We start from the raw sequence: 22,430 nt of genomic DNA, 5'->3' as shown, positions 1-22,430 counted from the left end.
CTAAAGAGTAAATTAAATCTATGGAATTATTTCAAGACAAATTTCATTCTTAATCTAGAACTGGCTGTGATGCTAATTCGTTAATTACCTTGTAAAAACCTGGATGATTTGTGTAAACCAAGTGCAGCATCCTCTGAAGATTTTTGAGAACCGCTGGTCTATTCTTACATCTAAGTAAAAATTAAAGTGGTCAGAAGGAAATTTAAAGTCATTTCTCCAAAACTCTCCTCTTGCTTGTGACCTGCTATTTCCAGAAATGAATATATTAAACAGAGAAAAAGGTTCCTTTTTTTCCTGACCTTACTGTTCACAGAGTTATGCTATAGCTCAAAATAAAATGAGATTTGGGAAGGAAGCAAGTTTGAAACATTATGTTGAGAGTCTTGGCAATAAGACTCCTATCATCACAGTGCTAAGCAAGAGAACATTTATTTGTAAGCCTGGCTATGTAGAGATTTTAAAAACCACACAAACATTGCTTCTGAAACTGAAGGAGGCATTTGCATTGCTCTTGGTGTTGGTGAGCCAATCTATAAAAATGCATAATTCAAGGCTCTTTGGCATCAAGTTTTATTTCTTCAGTACTATTTTCTGTTAAAACACACAAACACACACACTAAAAAATAAAAATAAAAATAAAAAAGAAGAAGCTAAATGAAATGCAAAGTCCATCCAGTAGGCTACCTTCTAAATTACAGGTAAATCTCACACCATACAAAAAGTTCTGAACAAAAGTACAACGATCAAATGGCAATCTAGGCGTTAGTCATTGTGTGTTCCAACCCCAAATGTAAACTTTAGAGAAGCACAGAATGGATAATAATCATTGTTCCATAAATGCAAAATGTTGGCACCACTACATTCCAAAGTAACCTACTACAGGTACAAACCCCGGGGAAATGTGGGGAAATGTGCCCATCAGTAACGACATAGCAGTTTGCAAAAGCCTCGTGAGCTGTAATGTTCCCTGACTAACATCTTAGATCAGACCTTGTGTGCAGCTGAATTTTTTTAGAGCTGGTGAGGAAAGGGAAAGAGGGGTTTCAGAATAAAGAAGTAGCAGACTGGATGATGAGCTGCAGAGGCGCTGGCAAGCAAAGGGCATCTGAGCAGCCAGTGAAAGCTGGAGAAACAGGCAGAGCAGGGTTGGCTCTCCCTGACAACCTAAAACTCAAAAGCTCCCGTCCAAAGCCGAGGACACAGCTCAGTGGTGGGGTGTCTGCTTCACACACACACGGCTCTGTTCTGATGCCCAATGCATAAAAAGAAAGGAAATAGAGTTCAACCTCGGGGCCAACTCTTGTGTTTCTGGAGAGAGAAAAAGTGGCATTTGTAGCAGCTCCAAAATCCAGGGAAAAAGAGAGGCCTGTGACTTACTTTTTCCTTAGGAGATGTGGCAAGACTAAACGTCTCAGACAAAACACTGCAGCGGTCCTCCCCATCTGAGTCAGCTTCCCTTGGTTTCAGCTAGCGGTAGTAAACAGCCGTTAAAAAATATTAAATAGAAAATTCCAGAAATAAACTCAGGTTTTCAATACCTTCTTACAGTATACTGTTATAATTCTTTATTATTGTTTTTCTTATCTCTCACTGTATTAGTTTATTAGTTGAACTGGATTATAGGGACATTGGAGAGAATGGCATATCTAATACATCTTGGAGTATAAGCTGGGGATGTGGGTATGGGGCCACTGTATTGGAATTTAAGTTAAAAAAAAAAAGTCTTTCCTAAAGAAGTTTGGCATAGAAACCCTAAAACAAGCAATCTATACGTATGAAGTATAGCAACCAACAGAGACATATAATCATGTACAAATAAGGAAAACCACTAGGCCCAAGAGAATGTCCCATCCAGCAACCAAGGACATTGCTGTATCAGCAAAAGGGGAGGCTCCCTTGTATGAATCAATAAGAAGCAAGTCCAGAAAGGAAATGCAGGTTTCCTTTTTTTTTTTTAAACAAACTGTACAAAAGCCAAGAAGCATCAGAACTAAATAAATTCCAACCCAATCTGATGATAAGGTACCAAAAGCAAAGCTGCAGATGTTTGCACGCAGTTTAAAACAAACATTAAAACTGAAACAAAAAAATTTATATCAGACAGTTTTCAGAAAAACAGACAACCTGAAGTAGGGCACAATTATTTGACACCATCATTTAAAGACACTAGTTGCTAGCCACCACGATGGGCATTCCTTGTGTTTCCATGCTCACCACATCAAGCATCTACTTTTTAAGCCAGAGCCTTTACAGATTGAATATAGTGCACTGGATAGGAGTTTTTAGTACAGTAGGCAAGACTACGACCTCTGAGAACTCTAGTCAGGAGTCTGGAACTTTGATTTTATTTTACTTTATTTCAGTAAGAATCATTCAAGAAGTTCAAATACATATATCCGTTGATGAGTAATGTGGCTGTTTCCAATTTCTGTCTATTATGAATAGAGAAGCAATGAGCAAGTATCTCTATTGTGGATTGTATGGTCCTTTGAGTGTGTCTTGAGGTGGACTTGTTCCCAGCTTCCTGCATTGCCACAACAGCTGTACAAGTTTGCACTTCTACGAGCAAAGGATGAGCATTCCCTTTTCCTTGCATCATCCACCATGAGTTGTCATTTGTTTATTAATCTTGGCTATTCTGACTGAAGTAAAATGAAATCTCAAAATAGTCCTAATTTGCATTTCCGTTATGGCTAAGGATATTAAACATTTCATTAAGTATTTCTCAGTCCAACCACTTTTGTTTCATCTTTTAAGAACTCTCCATTTATTTCTGTCGTCAATTTTTAAATAGGGTAATTTGTTTTCTTGATGTTCAGTTTTTATTACATCTATACAATGAAATATTAACCAGCTGTTAAGAAAAATGAAATTAGGATGTTTGAAGCTAAACGAACAGGGTTAGAAACAATCATCCCGACTGAGGCAACCAGACCTAAAGAAGACAAATATTGCATGTTGTCTCATATTTGTGGGTTCCTGAGATTAGTGTGTATGGTTTTAAGTTTTAGATATGCATCTGAATAATCACAGAGGCTATAGGTAGCTAATAAAGGGACTAGGGTAGAATAAGGGGATCTTCCAAAGAAAGGGAGATGGAGTATAATATTATAGAGAGAGAAAGGGGAAATAAGAATAAGAGTATTAAAAAGGGAGAATTGGAAGGCAGGGTAATGGGCGGTGGTGGTGCACACCTTTAATCACAGCACTAGGGAAGCAGTGGTAGGTGGATCTCTGTGAGTTCGAGGTCAACCTTGTTCTATAGACCTAGTTCCAGAACAGCAAGACTACACAGAAAACCCTTTCTCAAACACACACACACACACACACACACACACACACACACACACACACCTCACAGAAGGCAAGGTAAAGGAGGCAACATGGAAAGGGCCAACTAACACCAAAGATCACTTGAAAAGTCATATGGAAACCTATTATCATAGAAGCTTCCTAATACATAGGAATTATATATTACTAAATCCCTAAACATCACACACTATTGACAAGGCTATTAGTTACTCTCCACAACCTGAAGGTAAGGCTCTATTGCTGAAAGCAAAACTCGACTATGCTACTGAACATGGAGAATCGAGCTGGTACCCAACTAGAAACGTCTTCCCTCCTGACTAGCTTTCATGGTACTAGAAGGTCCACAGCAGCTGTGGTTATCTGTACAAGACCAAGCCAGTCAAGAGTCTGGCATGAGGGTGGGTGCTTCATGGGCTCCCATCCTAACCAAGGAGCTATGGACACTTGATGGCTTGCAGGGGAAACAGAGCCAGAATTTTAGTATGTGACTCCTATACGCTGACCACACTCCAGGGGATGGCCCCACATCTAGAATATCATAATGAAGGAATATTGAAAAGCATGAACATTAAAAAGCCAATGTTAGGATTTGTACATGTTTCCCACCAGATATTTTTCTTTCTGTCTAGTGTATATTACTTGTCTTAGCACAACATGTGCATATATGTTACATATACATGTATATTACATGTACATGTGTGTGTGCATGCACAATTGTTCAAAAAAATGAGCTAAACTTCATGAATCTCTCTAACAGATAAAAAACTCTTACCATAAGTCAGAATTGTGTGGCTGCTGCTTAAGAAGGCCACTCTCACCCTCCAATATTTCCTTTATGAAAACAGAAATGTGTATCTTAAGGATTAAAGGTCAGGTACAAGCTTGGCATGTTAAATCCACTTCCAAGTGCTCATGGCTTCTCAGAGCAGTGTGGTTCCTTAAGCAGATATGAACAGAGCATGCAGTCTAACTTGAGGTTTACAACCTCAGTCACATGGGGTCCACATATGGTAGATGAAAAAAATAACGTGTGCTGAAAAGGGGGGGTGCCGGAATGACAGCATTAACAGCATCAAAAAGGTCAGGACTAAAACACAAAATGCGGTCTCCATTTAATCTTGATAGCCCTCTTGAAGGAAAGGCAGACTGAAAACGATTCCTGTGAGAAAAGAGCATTTGGGAGAAGGTCTGATGTAGTCAGTGTCCATTAAATGATCATTTATTCTTCATAATATAAAGTCTTTCTTCAGGTAACACACTCAGGTACTTCAAAATTCTGAGCTAACAGCTTTGTACCGTGGGTCACAATGGAACTTTTATAAATTGCTCATTTTGAATGCCTCTAAAAGTCTAAAGAAACTTCCCTGTTTTCTTCGTGGTAACTGGGCCATTAGGTGGAATAAAATGTTCTGCTCAGCAGTTCAATGAATGCAAAGGACACTGAGAGACAGGCACCAGCACCAGCAGCAGCGTCTCACCGTGAGAAATGGCCATTTCTGTGAAGAATCAAAGAAACCCCCCTCTGTCACAATCCAGCTTAAACCTCAGAGTTAGCCCTGAGTTCAGGTTTCGGACTGTGGAACCCAGAAAGACAGCAGGAGTAAAAAAAAAAAAAAAGCTTCCCATCCCCACCTCAAGCTTCAGGGATCTGAGGGAGGACCCTGAACACAGCCATGGGGGCAGAGAGATCACTGCTACCAGCCCATCCCTGTGAGAGGCTAGCACCTGCTGATCCCTGCTGATAGGAACAGAGCTGAGTGCCCCGGGGTGGAGCTGGGTGGAGCTTGTGCTCAGAGCGCTGTGGCTAACTGGCCCTGAGCTCTATGGTCCCAGAAAACATGCCAAGTGCACTGTGGCTCTGTTCCTTTGTAGTATCTTCTGGAGAACTCTGTATATGCTTAGCATGACTAACAACTAACGAGGGTAAAATGTCAAACCTCTTTCTCTCTCTCTCTCTCTCTCTCTCTCTCTCTCTCTCTCTCTCTCTCTCTCTCTCTCTCTCACACACACACACACACACACACACAGAGTAACAGGAAAAAGTTGCAGAAACATAAACAAGAACCCGAGCTGGCTGAAAAGCTGGGCCTGAGGCATCCATATCAGCCTCTCCCACTTGAGTTGTTTGAGTAACACTGCACTTGACTGACCCCAGAGAATGTTTTGTTCTATTTTGTTTGAATTTTTCTTTTGATGTAGTGAAGATAGGTGTAGGCAAACAACATCTCGCATTTCAGAGACAGGAACCTGAGGGACTAAGCCAGTTCTTACTCCCGACATAGGTGGACACAGGGGCCTGAACATAATTGACTTCAATGCCCAACATACCCAGCAATCCACATATTTTTTTCAGCCCAAATTCCTGAAATAGAACAATATATATGAAGCTGCCTAGTAGTGGAATTGGAAGAGGGAGGCTGGGTAAAGATTTTTAAGAGAAGCTGACTTAAAAAGCACGGGTCGGAAAGACAGGGATTGTTGGATGGACCACGGCCACGGCGAGGAGAGCGAGCGATGGCCGAAGCAGGGAGGCCCAGAGGAGCAGCAGGTAAGTGAATCCGAGCTGCTGTGTGACAGTGCTTCACATGACCCACGTACTGATGTTGTCACAGATTAACAGAGATTGCCTAGGACACACCTGGCACTGCGCATGTGGAACCCCATCCATGTACCAGGCACTGTACAGACACACAGAGTTGAGTTGCCTTTTAGGCTACCCTGAGTACAGAAATCACTCCCATTTTGAGATTAGAACACGGAGCCGCAAGGTGGCCACAAAGTCAGCCGTCAATGCTTTAGCAGGCATCAGTAGAATGCCCAGCTTGTTGCTCTACAATAGCAGGGGTAGAAATATAAGGTGCAAGAGAGACCCTTAGTGCCTACGTCTCTGCCCACCGTGTACTAATAATCCACAGATGGTGATGTTAGACTCTCCACGCCACAGCAAAGCTCACACACTTAGAAAATCCCCCCAAACAAAGAACCGTGCTCATATTTGACAATGCCTGCTTGGTCAGCCGCTGTCAGAGATTTCTACAGCTCTTGTCAGCCACAATCCAGAGGGAGCTCTGCCTCCGGACGCCTGAACCACTTGCACTACCTCTGCAATTAGTGCGAGCTCATCAACAGCAGAAGGAGTGAGTGAGCTGGCTGTGAAACCCGCTCCTGGAAGCAGAGGGCTGGGTGGTGGGGAGCGCACAGATGGCGTTTCCTTTTTAAATGAAAAGTTTTGGCACTGGCCTCTGTCAAGAGCTTTCCCTTGTTTCCATCTGGTTTTGGGTCCTGGAACACACACAAGAGAGAATGGAAAAAGAAAACTCTGCCGGCGTGCTAAACCACTAGAAAAGCAGGAGTGCCTGCCAGCACTTCCTCTAAGTCCCCAGAGACCAAAACATTCTGCTCAACGAACATTATCGTGTTGTGTTGAGGGAATGGGAGAACCCTGTTCCTCAGACCTAGGCCTGTCTTGGGGGAAAAATATTTAGAAGTATGTATACTTTGGAGCAGAAAGTCTCACGTGTGGTCTCAGCACTGTGTTCTCTAGCTGTTCAACTGCGTGCAGGGCACTTATCCACTTAGCCCTGGCTGGGCCATCTGTAGAGTAGAAATAACAGAAGCTGGTGTGAAGATGAACTGAGAGGGTACATATTCACTTCTTAGTTATCTATTGCTGGGCTCCTCTGCTCAATGGGCCTGAGAAAAGATATTACCATCAATTTTCACAAGAGATGATCTAGAATCCTAAGACCATTTTGTTACATAAATGAACAAACCAGGTTTGTACATAGACAAGTCCCTATGAGGAGATAGTGAATTTCCCTAAGTAATCAGTTTTCTAAGAGTCGGATAGATCTGCCAATAGCATCTCTGACTGTTCACAGGTTTAATGGCTTGGCTTACAAATCTTACCATGCAGCCAAAACCAAAGGCATACACCTGTACGAAACAAGGCAAAGCCAAGAAATGGCCATTAGTTGCTTGAGATAGACAGTGAGGAAGGATGTTTGGTTTGCAAATTCTTTTCTCACACAACTCTTATACCTACCAAAAAAGGGGGGAAAAAACACAGACACTGAGGGAAAACAAACTGGAATCAAGCTGCCCATGTTCAAATCCAGGTACTTGTGTCAGCAATCGTAAGCAAGCTAATTCATGTCTGTCCTCAGTTCCTCACCTACGAAGAACTACTTCCTAGCATTAAGGGCAGAATGAGTGAATGCAGGGGAAAGGATGTAACCATGTCTACTACAGGGACTCCACTGACACAGGTACAGCAGGATCTTCGGAGAGGCCTTTATGTGTGATCTCAGTGGCTAAGTCTATAGTCCCAGAAGGCGTACGAGGAGAAGGTCCTCTCTTTTAATCCCCCATAACCAATGGCCACTACTGCTACTTTAGCCTAGTATTTATCAATAATCATTCTGACAGAGAAAATTGAAGGTTTATAAAAATTAAAAAGACCACAAAGAAAGTGACAGAAATAAGACAGTAGGGAAACTTAGTTTGGTATGTCATTGCTTTCCAGAGTTTCTTAATTTTACGGCTGAAGGCACATACGAATATCCATAACATAACTTACTCTGACAGCTACAACATCTGTAGATAAGCCTTCTGCGCCACACCTTAGACACAAGTAGGAAGATTCAGTGTGTGAAAAGTGGTGCTTCTCTATCATCATGAACAGGAGAATCGGCCCTTTCCAACACCACTCCTGTTGAGCTACGTCAGAGGGGTGGGGGGCCTATAGCCCCAGCCTAGATATATTTTCAATTGAACTACAGATAAAACCGTAGAACCTTAACCAGGGCTAAAGAAAGTAGGGGAACAAAAAAGCACTTTTTAAAATAATATCGAGTACCCCAAATAAGTCATTATGTCAAATATTCCAGTGGACAATCCAGAGTATAAGACCCTTACATAGTGAAAATGCTTCCACCTTAGTCGAGAGTCCCACACATTTAATACTTCTTCCCGAGCATCCTGGAAGGGGCCACATCCAAGTAACGCCCAGGGTTAGGAACTGCTGAGATACAGGGCAGGATCACCAGCTCCCATCCTCCTACTCCATACTACAGCCTACCACGGAACATATGTACATAAATTACCTCATCACAGTGTATTCAGAACTTTTTTTTAACAGGACAATTTTGTTCTTTCTACAAATCAACAATAATTTTGAAAAGAACCAAGGTTTTCTGTTTCAACAGATATATAAAAGAATGTGCTGATCACAAAAATTGGTTTCCATGTGTCCCATTTGTGGAGACAAAGTAGCAGCCAGAGGAAGAGTTTATCCATTTATGAATATGAAAGCTAATATAAAATATTATACATACCAAAATAAAATGGGATTAGATAAACACGTTGTGAGGATGAAATTACAGAATGTTTAGCAGTCAACAGAATTCTAATAATAAAGTAATATTTAATTCATAGACTCAAATTACCATGGGAAGCTAAGTCGTGTCTTTATGCTTTGGATATATTAATAGTACCAAGTTGAGTCTATAACCTAATCAGGCAAGCAGCAAATCATAAATCCAGACAACAGTCTCCCATAAACACATACTACATAACGTTAGCCAGCAGTGTGGGCGGTGCCATGAGGAACCGAGAAGAGGATATCAGCTCTAGTTTTGAACAGTCTAGTGAGGTTTTTTTCACACTTGCCTGTCCATGTGGCTGCTGCATGTATTGGTGGTTCATTTCTTTTCACTAGTAGAATTGGATAAATTCTATTGCCTATATATAAAATATTGCTTTACTCATTCAACATGTGGGTGGAGATTTTAATTATCTTTGGGTTTTCTGGTGATGAGTAAAACACAGGAACATTCATAACAAGCTTTTATGTGGACCTGGGATTTTACTTCTTGTATGTGAATGGCTAGCATAGGAATATATATATATCTGACTTCACTGAACACTGCCAAATTTCCAGCCAACCTAGTTACATTGCTCTCAGATTTCCTAGTTGTTAGAGCTTACACACCTTGACATGCTCACCACCACTTGGCATTACTGGTCTTGTTCATTTTTATCGCAGGTCTTTTTCATTGTATCATTACTGAGAGGAAAAAAAAATGGGAACTGATGTGTTCGAAATGTCAACTATAGAGCTATCTTAGAATGGAAGCATTTGTATACCATTTCAGAGTTTACCTAGATGAAAGCTACAAAAAGAAAATGTAAATAAATATTGAACTCTAGTTAATGATGTGTATTCTGTTGTATTCTGGGGGAAGTATATTTGTGGCTATGTTGGAATTTAATTTGAAAAAATCAGTAAGGAAAAACAGTATAAATTGATTCACAGAGAGAGACTTGAACAGCTGGGCAGGTATACACCAAAGCAAGAATTATAAAACATTAAGCTAGGCACAAAGTCAGGAGCTATAGATCCAACATCTTGGGAAGCTGAGGCAGGAGAATCACTTGAAGGCAGGAGTTTGAGGCCCGCTATGGACAACAGAGTAGGAGTGAAAAAAAATTAAATGAAAGTAAATTAATTTTTTAAATATTGTGAGACTTGATGGTGAGAAAATTCTGTCCAATTTGCTGTGTAAGAAGTGTCTTGTATGCTGGGAAAATGTCTGTTGCTCTAAGTATGCTCTTTAACTCACCATCATACTACTCTTTTTAAGATTTACTGATATTTTAACAGTAAGTACCATGCGTAAGACATATGTGTAATTAAAGACAAAAAGGTTTTGGCTCATAATTCCTTAAAGCACAAAAACATGATATTGGGTTGTCATGAGCAGAAACAAGTCAGTGATTTTTTGCAATTGTTTGTGAGAGCTTTCCTGAGGGTATGACTATGCACATGGTATTGTGATTGTCCCAAGTACTGGGATTAAGGATATGGACCAGCTCAAAAATATTAGACCTGGGTGACCATGAGGAAACTATCAAACTCAGTAATCTCACTGTGAGTAAGTTGGATTGAGTATCTTTTTCCTTCCAAAATAATATCTTAATAATCCAGGAAAGTTTAGATAGATACAAAGATAGATAGACAGACAGACAGATAGATATCTTTATGGTCACACACCTCTGTTTCTCATATTACAAATTATTCATGACACAGAAAGAAACTGAACAAGCACTAGTTAAAATATATTAATATATCAGTGCCTAGGTGCATATTTTTAAGCTTCTTTTTTTTAACCTCTGATTTAATGCTCCATGGTACTGAAAGGATGGTTAAAAATTATTTGTAGACCTTGCACTGATTTATACAAAATTCAGCTCTGATAAATGAATAGGTGCTTTTCATCAATTTTCATGCTATAATGGGTGAAGGGGTTGACCTCCCAGAATGCATAGTAATTTACACTAGTAGCAAGAAGGGGCTTTTATTTCAAGCCTCCTACCCATGGTCAGCTACAAAGAGCTGCCCGTAGTAGCTCAGAGGAAACGGGAGAAACCAGGGACCACGTGCATGCTGATGAGACCACCATTGCTCTGCCTGAGTGCTGCCCACCCACAACTCAGTTCAAAGCATGGAAGCCCAATCTACCACACAGGACTAATTCCCCAAGACATGCATATCTGCATTTTTCCTTTTTGCCTTCTTCATAGTTTATAATATGTTAATATGTGGGTTTTTAAAAGCAACTAATATCCACAAGAGCCCACCTAGCCTACATGTTTTTTTCTTATAACTGTATCCTTAGCCCCCAGGACACTCAGCATATAAAAGATAAAACATATTAACTTGTTAGTTAAAGCATTACTTTATCAGAACCGAAATGCCTCCAAGTTGTACATAAATCAGAAAATAAAGGCAGCTATTACTTTGTTCTTTAAGAAAAAAGCATAATGTAACAAATGTGTGTGTCAAAGCCACCTGGCCGTTTTCTGCCCTGGTTTTCGTTCTATTGTCTGCCAAAACGTCAGCTCTACTTTATGTAGCTTCTCACAATTTAAAAAAGAAATGATAAGGATGAAGACTTTCAGAACAAGGGATTCCCCTCTGTTAGAATGCAAGGAAGAAACAATTCTTGTCATTTTACACTTCCAACCTGAAGGACTTGGTAACTGTAACAGGAATGCGGCTGAGAGTCTCAGGTCATTATCTCCAGCTCTGTGAGGGATGGTTACACCGCTTCCCTGAGATGAGCCTGTTAGAACCCCATTACCACTCTCGGAGACTTTATGATTAGAATCAGGCAGATAAAAATGTAAGTCTGAAAGACAAAGAAAATTGTTGACCTTCAGTTACAGGTATATACCTGGCAAAACCCGACTTGCCTTCTGGACCGTGCACTGTTCATTCAATTATGTGCCTGTAAGAAGTCTCAGAGCAGTGAAGAGAAACAAGCTTTAAAGGGTTAGAATATTATGTGTCTGTGCTTACCCAAATACAAAACAAGATCACTGGTATGCGCTTCATCCATCGTTGGTATTCATAAGCAAAACAAAACCAAAAAACCAACAGGGTCCAAAATTTAAAATGTAAAAGTACTTTTAATACCTTGATCTTATCAACAAAATCCTGGGCTGGTATGGAGAAAGTTCCTATCGGCTGGAGAGATGACTCCATTATTAAGAGCACTGTCTGTTTTTCCAGAACCTCAGATTCCATTCCAGCACCCACATGGTGGCTCACAGAGGTCTGTATCCCCAGTTCCAGAGGATCTGATGGCCTCTCATTACCACTACCATTGCACACACATGCCAGAAGAAACACACACCACCCCCACACCCACAAACACACATACACACACGCTACCATTGCACACATGTCATACAGACATACAGGCAAGGAAAATACCCCCCCCCCAACACACACAATAAAGAAAAGAAAGGATTTTTTTTCCTTTTTTTCTGAGACAAGAGTTTCTCTATGTAGCTCTGGTTGTTCTGGAACTCCCTTTGTAGAACAGGCTGGCCTTGAACTCACAAAGATCAGCACGTCTCTGCCTGCCAAGTGCTGGGATTAAAGGAGTGCGCCACCACTGCCTGGCTGATTTTTTCTTTTTAAAAAAACTTAAGTCATTGTTTCTTATTTTAACTCCCATTTGGACATTGCTTAATTATACTAACGAAACACAAATATTTTCCAAACCTAATCCTTATTTAAGAAGGAGAGAATAGTGTTTCCAGGTTGATTTCCACACTCTCTGAATGAATAAAAGTTTTCTTCTAACAATTATAAAGGCATGCTTATCAAAATGCTATGTTCTCATTTTATTCTAATCTAAGTGTGATAAATCCTTATCTATCTAATGAAAAGTCATTTATTCCTTAAAATTAATTCTGATTAACTTACCAGATGCTGAGTTTTGCTTAAAAGCTAAAAATGGGTTTTAAAATTAAAGTTGTATTCCCGAGCCACAACTCAAAAAAGATCTTAGAAAAGATGAAATGAATTGTGGTAGGTTTAGTTTATCCATTCCTATCGTAAGAAATATCATGGGAAATATTACAAATGCCCTCAGTGCTTAGCTTTGGGATCACTCGGAAGCTCATGGAAAATTTATCTCAACTTTATCGCAAAAAAACTTGGTGTGCATCCACCGTAAATCCCACAGAGACCTCCTCTCATCACGAGCAGGAAGAAAAAATAATAATCCAACCAAATTCTAAGCTTATGAAAACAGATGGTTATTTTTCACATGTCTGGGGTTGTCAGGCAAAGCAGGATTTGTAAAGGAAATCTTCTTTCTCCTGCTCCTTAAAGCAGCAATATTTGTCTCAAGAAAAACTGTTACTAATTGTTGGCAGTGGTCTAGGGAAAAAAAGTGAAGCTCAGTCTGCTAGTGGTAACAATTATCCAAAAGAAGGATTCTAAAACAAAACTCCCAAAGGACAGACCACTCCCGCTGAAGGAAGGAATGAATCAGAAAGTGCCTGCCAAACTCTGCAGAAACTCTTCAGGGACTGAAAGACTGAACTTCCGGATCTTTTCAGTACACAGACATCTCAACAACAGAGAAGGCACAAGGAAACAAGGATGGGAGACAGGAGAAAAGAGTGGAAAGGCCGATGTTACCAAATGAGCATGACGCTACCAAATGCCTTAGATGAAGCATTTTAAAACAAAAGTTGCTTTGATGTTAATATTTAGTTTTCAATACCTGACAGGCAGATATATGTTAAATATTCTCCTTGACCGCCAGTCGCCAGGAAAGGAATCTTTTTCTTTGTCCTCCTCTTGACTTGGACAGCGCCCAGCATTCTTTCATCGAGAGGTGCGAAAATTTCCTTGCTGATGGCAGATTTGGCACTCATTGTAGAGAAACCGACGAGGGCACGCAGGGAGTTTTCTGAAGAAAAAGAAAAGGCAAGTTGGAACCGACAATACTGTAGGGCTGGTAGGAATGAGGAGGGAGTGTTCACAGGTGCAGTGTTGCTCAGTCTGCAGTTTAAGCTCCGAATTACAGAGACATTAACAACAAGCTCTTCCTAGTGGATGTCTACAAAGATGCAAAGGGAAAGAGCATGTGCTTTTCACTACCCGAAACACCCAGCCCAATGTGACAGGAACAGCAAGCAGTGGACTCTAGGGGGCTTGCTAATCTCTACCTAACTGGCAACAGTATCCATCCTCTTCCGCCTTGTCAGGAATAACACTTGCAGTTGAGAAGTCTTGCCACTGACTAACAACCCCTCAATGGAGTTCTTTATGCTCCTTCCAGATCTCTTTTAACTCCAATGTAAATACATTCTCCTAATTCCATTCAGAGTGGAAATCATTATGTCATCTTCTACCTAAGCACCACATAAGAAACAGAAGAGCATTGATTTCGCCAGTGCTCAGCCACTTCTCATCATCCATGTAAGGAGCTCTTGCTTACTGGACTCCTGCAGTGGGCCCTACTGTCCCATGTTCCACTGCAGAGACCTACCACCATCTGGACACTTGCCAAATCTGCGCTTTTTTCCTGCAGTCCCAATGGCCATGGAATTCTAAATCCATGTCAGACTTGTGCTAACTATTTTGGAAATGCTACCCAGCATGTGTCACCTTTGTGGTTAAACTGGTAGTGGGTGAGCAACCGCGAAGAAAATGGAGCAGTGTATTATGGTTCATGAGTTCCTCCACAGCACACGAACTAGTGCGGTCGCAGCCCACACATTACGTATGGCTCCCCAAAGTTGTACTTCCCTGACGGTCTTAATTCTGCTTCTGTCTTTCTCGGTCAAGATCAATCTGAACATAAACGCAGCTCCAGAGCCCTAGGCAAATCTACTGTCTTCACCCTTGTGGTCACAGGTAAGAATTTACTTATCTCTGACCAATATTTATTCGGGCAACTTAAAACTTCAAAATTAGACTCACGGAGAAAGCTCATGAAGACACAAGAACCAGAGTTTGATTCCCAGAGTCCAGATAAGAAAAGAAAGGAAACGCGCTAGCTGTGGTGGCATGCACGTATAATCCCAGCGCTGTGCTGGTGAGACCTGGAGATCCCTGGCCTGCCAGCCTGTTCTAGGCAGTGAGTGACAGGCCAAGGGAACTTAAAAATGAAGCAGGGGGTCAAAGCCTGCGGCAAGTTATCTAAGATTGATCTTTGGCCTCCATATATACATGCACGCATACCTGCACACACATGAACATCACATGAACCAATCAGAACGGAAGGTGCAGGAGAAACCTTTGTCCTGCCCACACAGGTTGGGTGGAGTGCTGTGAGATCCTGCATACAGACTGGCAGCACAGTGTATGACATGGCAGTAGCTCAAAGGCTTGATGGAACTGCCCAAAAGCTGACCACATGATAGAGAAGCTCCCGCTATATGATGCCTTGTGTTTGGTATTAGGAATCCCATAATAAATCAAGATATGGTCTCTGCCTAGAAGGGTTGATTACAGACCACATCACAAGTTTCACTAGTAGACAAGAGAAACAACTCTATGATTAACGGCACTTGCTGCCAAGCCTGACAGCCTTAGCTTGATCTCTAGAGCCCACTGAGTGGAAGGAGAGCACCAACTCCCACAAGCTGGCATCTGACTTCCATACATGCATCACTGTGGCATGCTGTACCTCCTAAAATAATAAATATAATTTTAAAGTTTCATTGGGATTCCAGTGATTTATGAAGGAAGACCACGGAAATACCTTCCAATGGCAAAATCATACCTGTCTACATTTCTAAGCCCCTGGTAGGAAAAATATAAGGAATTTCCTGGCTTAAATTTTTTTCTCTCTTTAATTCTGAAATAGAGCAGGTTCTATTAGCACCAAAAAGATATACAGACACATGCACTAAGGATATATATCATGGGTCTAATAGGTGTATATACAGAATATATATATATGTATATATATATATATATATAAAGCATATTACATATTATATATGTATGTATGTTCTGATCTACTTGTTCTCTGACAACAGTCTTTGCACTCCATGTTGGCTATGCCATAGTGAAAATAGTGCAGGTGTGCCTGGTTTCCATTGCACTGCCACTGTGACTGCCCTAGAGCTGGCAAAAAGAACTTCTCCCAGCATTCATCTGTCTTATTGTCTGTGCCTACGACAGCTTTATGATTTGTTGGGTTGTTGTTGGGTTTTTTTGGGGGGGTTGTTTTAAATAGAGAAACACATACTAGTTTTCTAGCTCTGAGGTCTTTCTTGTATCCCACTCAGGGAAACACAGAAAAGAAAGCCAAGGAAGAAAGCAAGCCATATTCTCAATAACATCCAGAATAAAACAAGCTCAGATTTAAATTGCAGATCCAAGATATAAGGCCTGAAATTTATGGGTAAATCTTAGCATTTCTGACTCTCAGTTTACTTAGCTCAGTGGTTTTCAACCTTCCTAACACTGCGACCCTTAAATACAGTTCCTCATGTTCTGGTGACCACCCCCAACTACAAAATTATTTCATTGCTACTTCATTACTGTAATTTTGCTACTGTTATGAATTCTAATACAAATATCTGTGTTTTCTGATGGTTTTAGGAAATCCCTGTGAAACCCCAAAGGGGTCTCAATCCACAGACTGAGAACCACTGACTTAATACAACATGGAGATGCCTTTACCTCCCTCTAGGACCTGAAGAGCTAAATAGGTTAATATGCTCAGATCACGCATTCCAGTGACTCAATACTTTTTTTAAAAAAATCTTAAAGGTGGAGGATTTTATTAACTCCTATTATGATACAAATTATTAAATATCTTTTGAACTATAAAAATTGAATTAATGTACACATGCAAAGCAGAAGATGTCTGGAGGAATAATACTCAGCTTTACTTAGCAAAGCCTCGCTGTGTTTCATGTATAAACACACATAAATAGATGGTTTCCTCTACACAAACACAAAAATGGAGTTATAGGCCTTTCTTGAAAATTCACTACTGGGAGAGAATCATTTTCAATCTAGGGTCAAGTGTCACGTTATTCGTTCAGGGCTTTCTGAAGTACATGAAGATGTATGTTTTGAGTGTCATTCTGCGAAGGTTAATGTACAGTGGACTAGAAGGAGAAGAATCAGGAAGCAAGCCAGCCACTGTTTAGCTGTCTCACATCCAGCTGCACATCTGAATTCTATAAATTATTGTAAACAACTCTCTAATTCATTCTCAGGTTTCCACGGGTCATCTGACCACCAGCTAAAACTTCAATCAGAATGGTGGCAGTTGGTAGAGATGGAACATTTCAGGATAGGATGTGGGGGTTCAAGTAGACTTTATATCTGGGGTCTCTGAGTCACAGAGATCCAGAGGACTTGTTTGCATGTAATGTCTTCAGTCTATTCTGCTGCAAAAGCAGGTTTAGAACTGTTGTTTTTGGTGGGGCGGTGACCCCCTGTCTTGAAAGACTTCCTTGTTAAACACACTAATAAAAATGTTTCCTGAGCAGGTGTCCATGGCAGATGCTCTGCACGGCGCTAGTAAGGAATCCTTAAGTGTCTACAGCCCTATTTACAAAACACTTCCACATTCAATTCCAAATGTAGGTCAAGATAGTTGCTGAATGTATCATCTCAAGTCTACAAATAAGGATCATTAGATATGTATTTTTATAATGGCAAATTATGCCATTTTTAGCCAATTTCTTTTGGGCTACGGATTATGGGAAAGTGTTATAATTTCCTCTTGTGGAGATAGTGTTTTAGCTGAAACCCACTGAGGCAGAAACAACTATCAGAGAAACGTGTACGCTGCAGTATAGACACAAACTTGCCTCAGGCTCATTTCAAAAGCAACACCTTATGGATAAGATAACACTCATAAGTTTTCATTGCTTAAATACAAAGGAACTGAAGCCCACTGACCTATTGGAACATCACATATGTTTTGATTTTAATTAGGGCCAAACATACAGGACAGGATTTCAGATCCTCAGAACCCACATACACACACACACACACACACACACATCACCATAATTCCAGCCTCTGAGATGGGATTCCTGGGTCAAGCTGGCTAAGGAGACTAGCCATATCAATGAGCTATGGATTTGACTAAGAGTCCCTGCCTCATTAAATGAGAGGCAAGATAATTTTCCAGGTGCACACCCACCCACATACACAGGCACCTTCACACACTACATGTGTACAGATGCATACCACGTACACACGGAAATGGAACAATGTGAAGGGGGACTCATAGATATGGACTTGAAGATTAAGAATGAAATAGTGCAGCATGAAAATAAGGAGCTAGAACAGAAAATGAGTTTCCGAATATAAAATTGCACTTGTGTCTTTTTGTTGTTGTTGATGTTTTGTTCTTATTTGGATTTTGTTTAAAACAATTTGGATTTCTTTAAAACAAGGCCTCTATTGTAGCGCTGGTTTTCCTAGAACTCCCTCTGTAGACCAGGTTAGCTTTGAATTCATGGAGAGCCTCTTGCTTCTGCCTCTTAAGTGCTAGGATTAAAGGTGTGGGCCACCATGCCTAGCATGCTTACATACTTCTTCCCAGAAAACATCTAGAAACACGTTTTCTATTAAATTCATATCATTATTTGAATTCAAACTAAGAAAATATGCCAGAATCTTCCTGCTGTCCTCACTGTCACTAAACTAGAATGCTACCATAAAGATCTGTGATTTCAGACCAATTCTCCCCCTAACCTGAAAGCCATAAAAACACACTTCACTGGGCTTCAGTGATTTGATTCACTATCTTTGATTCCAATCATTACCAAATCATTGTGAGAGAGGAAGGTTAATTCTGTGAGTGGTCGAGGGGCTGGAAGACTGTCATGGGGGAGGACATTTCCTTCTGGGCAGCAGCAGTCACCACCTGGCCACCACCAGCTTCCAATTGCTCCAGTAACTACACATGTTTGGACAGTGTACGCACAGACAATTGACCAGCACAGACAGCAGCCTTGGCCACAGTGATGTCTTTAAGGAGAGAAGAGTCTCCATCATTGGCTACTAAAGCACGAGAGTGGGCTTTCTTTTCCCTAAATATATACTTTCCTCTGTAGGAGACACAGTCACAGGATTCTCAGTACCTATGTCTCATGTCTACTTCAGTTACAAACCTACACAGCTTTCATCTCCTTTTTCCTTGTTTATGTGTTTAAGTCCATCCTTCTTAAAGGTTTAATAGTCAAAAATAAATCCTGCTCTGCCACAGACCTGGTTTATAAATTTGTTTACGATGTAGTATTGTAAACTGTCACATGCTAACATTAACAAACAGTATGACAAAACCAAAATATAATACTAATAATAACAACAGCAACAGTACTTTGGTCTGAAACCATCACCTACATGAGGGACACGGGAAGTGGCCAAGCCAATTTCAATCATGTCCAAACAAAGTCAAAACCACACAGGGTCAATTCTATACACAAACAACTTAATTATGAGCTATACTCAGTATGCTTGCTGAATTACTGCCCTTGCTTCACTGATGCTGAAGAGAAGATAGAAAAAGAAAAAAGTGTTGAAGATTAGATTAAGCACACACGCATGTGTGGATGCACATACACACATGCGGACACACACACATACACACACACAAACACACACAGACAAGGGGACATCTTTAGCAAGAATAGGATTCGCCTTTTACAGCAGATACTGACTGCAATCGTAGGTAAATTTTAAGTTTTCTCAACTAAGCAAATTCTATTTCAAAATACACCTGAATTATAATATTAAAAAGCTAAACTTTGAGAGTTAACTTCCAATTTTTATGTATACAAGCTTTCTAAATACTTAAAGTATGAATGAAACCAGTATGATTTTAACTACTTTTAAATTACTTCAAAATAGTCTTTCATCATATCATCAATTTTACACTAATACTCCATATCAGAAAACCCAGTTTGGGAAATGCCCCTGCTTTACAGTTTGGATGAGAACTGGAGTGTGTTTTCTATAGTTGTATATCACCAATGGTACCTTCTGTCATGAAATCTTCCTCAGTCAAGGGAACAGTCCATAAAAACATGATACTTCATGGGTCCATTTTAGTCATATTCACCATGTTGGTTTAAAAAGCAAGATTCTAGGGCCTTCAATGTCTAATTTCCTAAGTGAAAATTACAGTTGGGTTCGTCAACAATTTTTGTATCATCATCCGGCCAAGGCTTTGATTCCATGCTTTACTACTGTCTCCGGGGCTCGGCTTCATGACTCTGTGGCTGTATAGTTCAATGAGAACGTTGACAGACAGACCTGCTCCAGCTCCCACAAGCACCGCTGTATGCTACTGCCACAAATTCTGACACGAGAGGCACAAATGTGAATTTGGTATTAAAATTCCTTACAGATATGCTTATATCTGGAGAAGAGAAATTGTTTTATAGATGAGAGAAGTGGTTAAGTAAATTATTGTAGACCCACAGCATTAAAGGGCAAGCAGGAATCTGAAGCTAGAAACACAATTACAGAAGAGTGTCTATCTGTTCAACTGCACCACCTTGTACTGAAGAAAGGAAGGGAGGGGGGACACAGAACCGCATTCTAGGTAAATCAAAACGAACTTCATTATTTCACGACTTTCCTTTGACCAGCTTTGCTTTCTGATGAACAAGACACTGTTGTTAACCTTGTCCAGCAACTACAAAGATAACAAATCAGGCTCTGGTTATTTTTCGTTGCTACTAGTTCATCTTGGATGTGTCCAAGTTTAGTTGGCAAAGACTATCACACAGTGTTGTTAAGATAACTTACTTTCATTACCCAATTTAAACTGGAGCATAATGCATAGAGCAAGACTCTACGATAGTGTCCTGCTCCAGAAACAACACAATCCAAGCATGGAGCTGTGTGAGAGTTCTGAGTGCCTACAAGTAATTCCAAGAAAGGAAGACAAGAATCTTGGGATCTCAATTTTTTCAAAACACAGAATTGTCTTGGAATGTGTTTTCAGGCTCCTCCCAGGTGTAGTCAGTATGAATGAGCTCACTTCGGCTGTGGTTACTCATAGGCCTCTATGGAAAAACATATTTTTCCAAATGTGGCTTGTCCTTGTGATTGTATACTTTACTCAAGTGATTGTCTTGACACTCTGAGCATAAATTATCTGATGCTCTGAATAAAGTTGGCTACTGCATGAGGCTTTATTTCCCCCCCGCCATTTTTAGTCCCCACTCTCCCAGGGTCTGACCACCAACTAGAGCCAGCAGAGGACAATGCCCACTGAGTCTCCCTCCTTTTCATTCCATCCAGGAGTCAGTTCCAGAGAAGATCTCATATGGTTGCCATGAGGCTGTTTTGTGAAGCTTGTAAGCTACTTTCCCAAGAGGAAAAGACTTAACTGTAAAAGACAAGGATTTCCAAGGTTTCTGCTGGTCCTCAGGGGGATACTCCTCTTTGAGCTCCTTTACTGGACTCTCTTCCTGGCATTTCAAAAGCACAACATTGACCTTCTTGGTTGCCATCCCTCCTACATTCTACACTGTCTATCTTCTTCTGTGATGCTTCAAGCAACCTGTTTGTCAGTAGCAATGCCCCAGGCTTCACATGGGTATTCATATACTTTGCTTTACCAAGGAGGCTCTCAGAAAGGCTTTCATGACCTACAACCATTGCCTTGACAGTGTTTCTCATTCCTACCTAACTACAATAATATCTAGATTGAAAGATGCTGTCCAAATGCATCTTGAACATTTGGACTCTTCAAGTTTTAGTAGCAGAATCACCTTGGTGACTGTCCATCCCATTCAGTTCTATCTAACGCACAAGCTGAGTTCCAAGGTCTTATATCCAAGGAGAAAGAAAGCCAAAATGTGGACTAGATGCTGGTTTCCACTTCGCTATACTGCTCCTTCCAACTGAAATTTAAAAAGGATGATATGGGGGTGTAAAGTATCACACCAGCCCCATGGCTGTGGACATGAGAACAGGTTGGGATGCTGGCAGAGTGGAGAGAAGACAAAGAGAAAGCGTGATTCCGCACAGTTGCGATGCTGCTCAGGTCCATTCTTTTCCTTGAGAATTGACACAAACTAAGTCCTAGCCTGCAATACCTCACTCAAGCCCATAGATCTTTAAGCCTTGATTTTAGGCCAGCACCTCTTCTCCTGTTGGATTTCCACGGTTTACGTTCACTCATTTGGCTGTTGAAGTCTAAAGTGGAACAGGCCCAAGTGGACCATGCTGGGGAGTCCAAGAAGCACAGAATAACTCTGGCCTAGTGCCAACCCACAGATCTCTGGGCTGACCCCAGTTAGCAGAAGTCCTTCCATAACCTTGGTGCTCTGAGCCACTGTCAGGTGAGTACATTCAGGGCGACTCACGGGCACATTATCATTCTGGGAATTAACACTTTGGCATTGGTAGTCTCCACACTGGGAGCCAGATCAGCTGTTGTAGGGGCTTCTTGGTACCTATTCCTGGCAAGCAATGGAGCAGGAAATAGGAATCAGTCAAGCCCAGTGCTTGTCTTTGAAATGGTACCCTTCAGCCGCAATACAAAAACAGCACCAGGTGCCTGCAATCTGTAATCAGTGCTCTATTAAAAGGCTCTCAGAAATGGTAGGACTACCCTGATTTCCACAGGCAGCTGCATGAGGTCCTGCTGGGTAACTGCAGAGTCTTTACAGGTTCGCTTGATACTCCCCAGAAGCAGTAAGCTGGAATACCGAGGTTAGGATCCAGCTTCCAAAGACTGAAATCTCTATGTGGTTGGAATAGATAGTGGGGAGAGAGCCCTAATGACTGTCTCAGATTGTTACAGAATAAT

At 40.9% G+C, this 22,430-nt stretch overlaps 1 protein-coding gene across 2 annotated transcripts in view; it reads right to left on the bottom strand.

The window, feature by feature from the left end:
• The window catches only part of Stxbp6 (syntaxin binding protein 6), a 213,430-nt gene that overhangs the window by 137,774 nt on the left and 53,226 nt on the right, over positions 1 to 22,430 (bottom strand). For both annotated transcript variants that reach the window (XM_057782927.1, XM_057782928.1), the window contains exon 2: positions 13,398 to 13,586. In XM_057782927.1, the coding sequence (XP_057638910.1) occupies positions 13,398 to 13,551 (154 nt within the window). In that variant the 5' untranslated portion in view covers positions 13,552 to 13,586. The remainder of the gene's footprint in view (positions 1 to 13,397; positions 13,587 to 22,430) is intronic.

The sequence above is a fragment of the Chionomys nivalis genome, chromosome 10, assembly GCF_950005125.1.
Source record: "Chionomys nivalis chromosome 10, mChiNiv1.1, whole genome shotgun sequence".
In the NCBI taxonomy this organism is placed as follows: domain Eukaryota; kingdom Metazoa; phylum Chordata; class Mammalia; order Rodentia; family Cricetidae; genus Chionomys; species Chionomys nivalis.
Note: the sequence above shows the minus strand (reverse complement) of the source record. Positions and strands in the feature narration are given on the sequence as shown.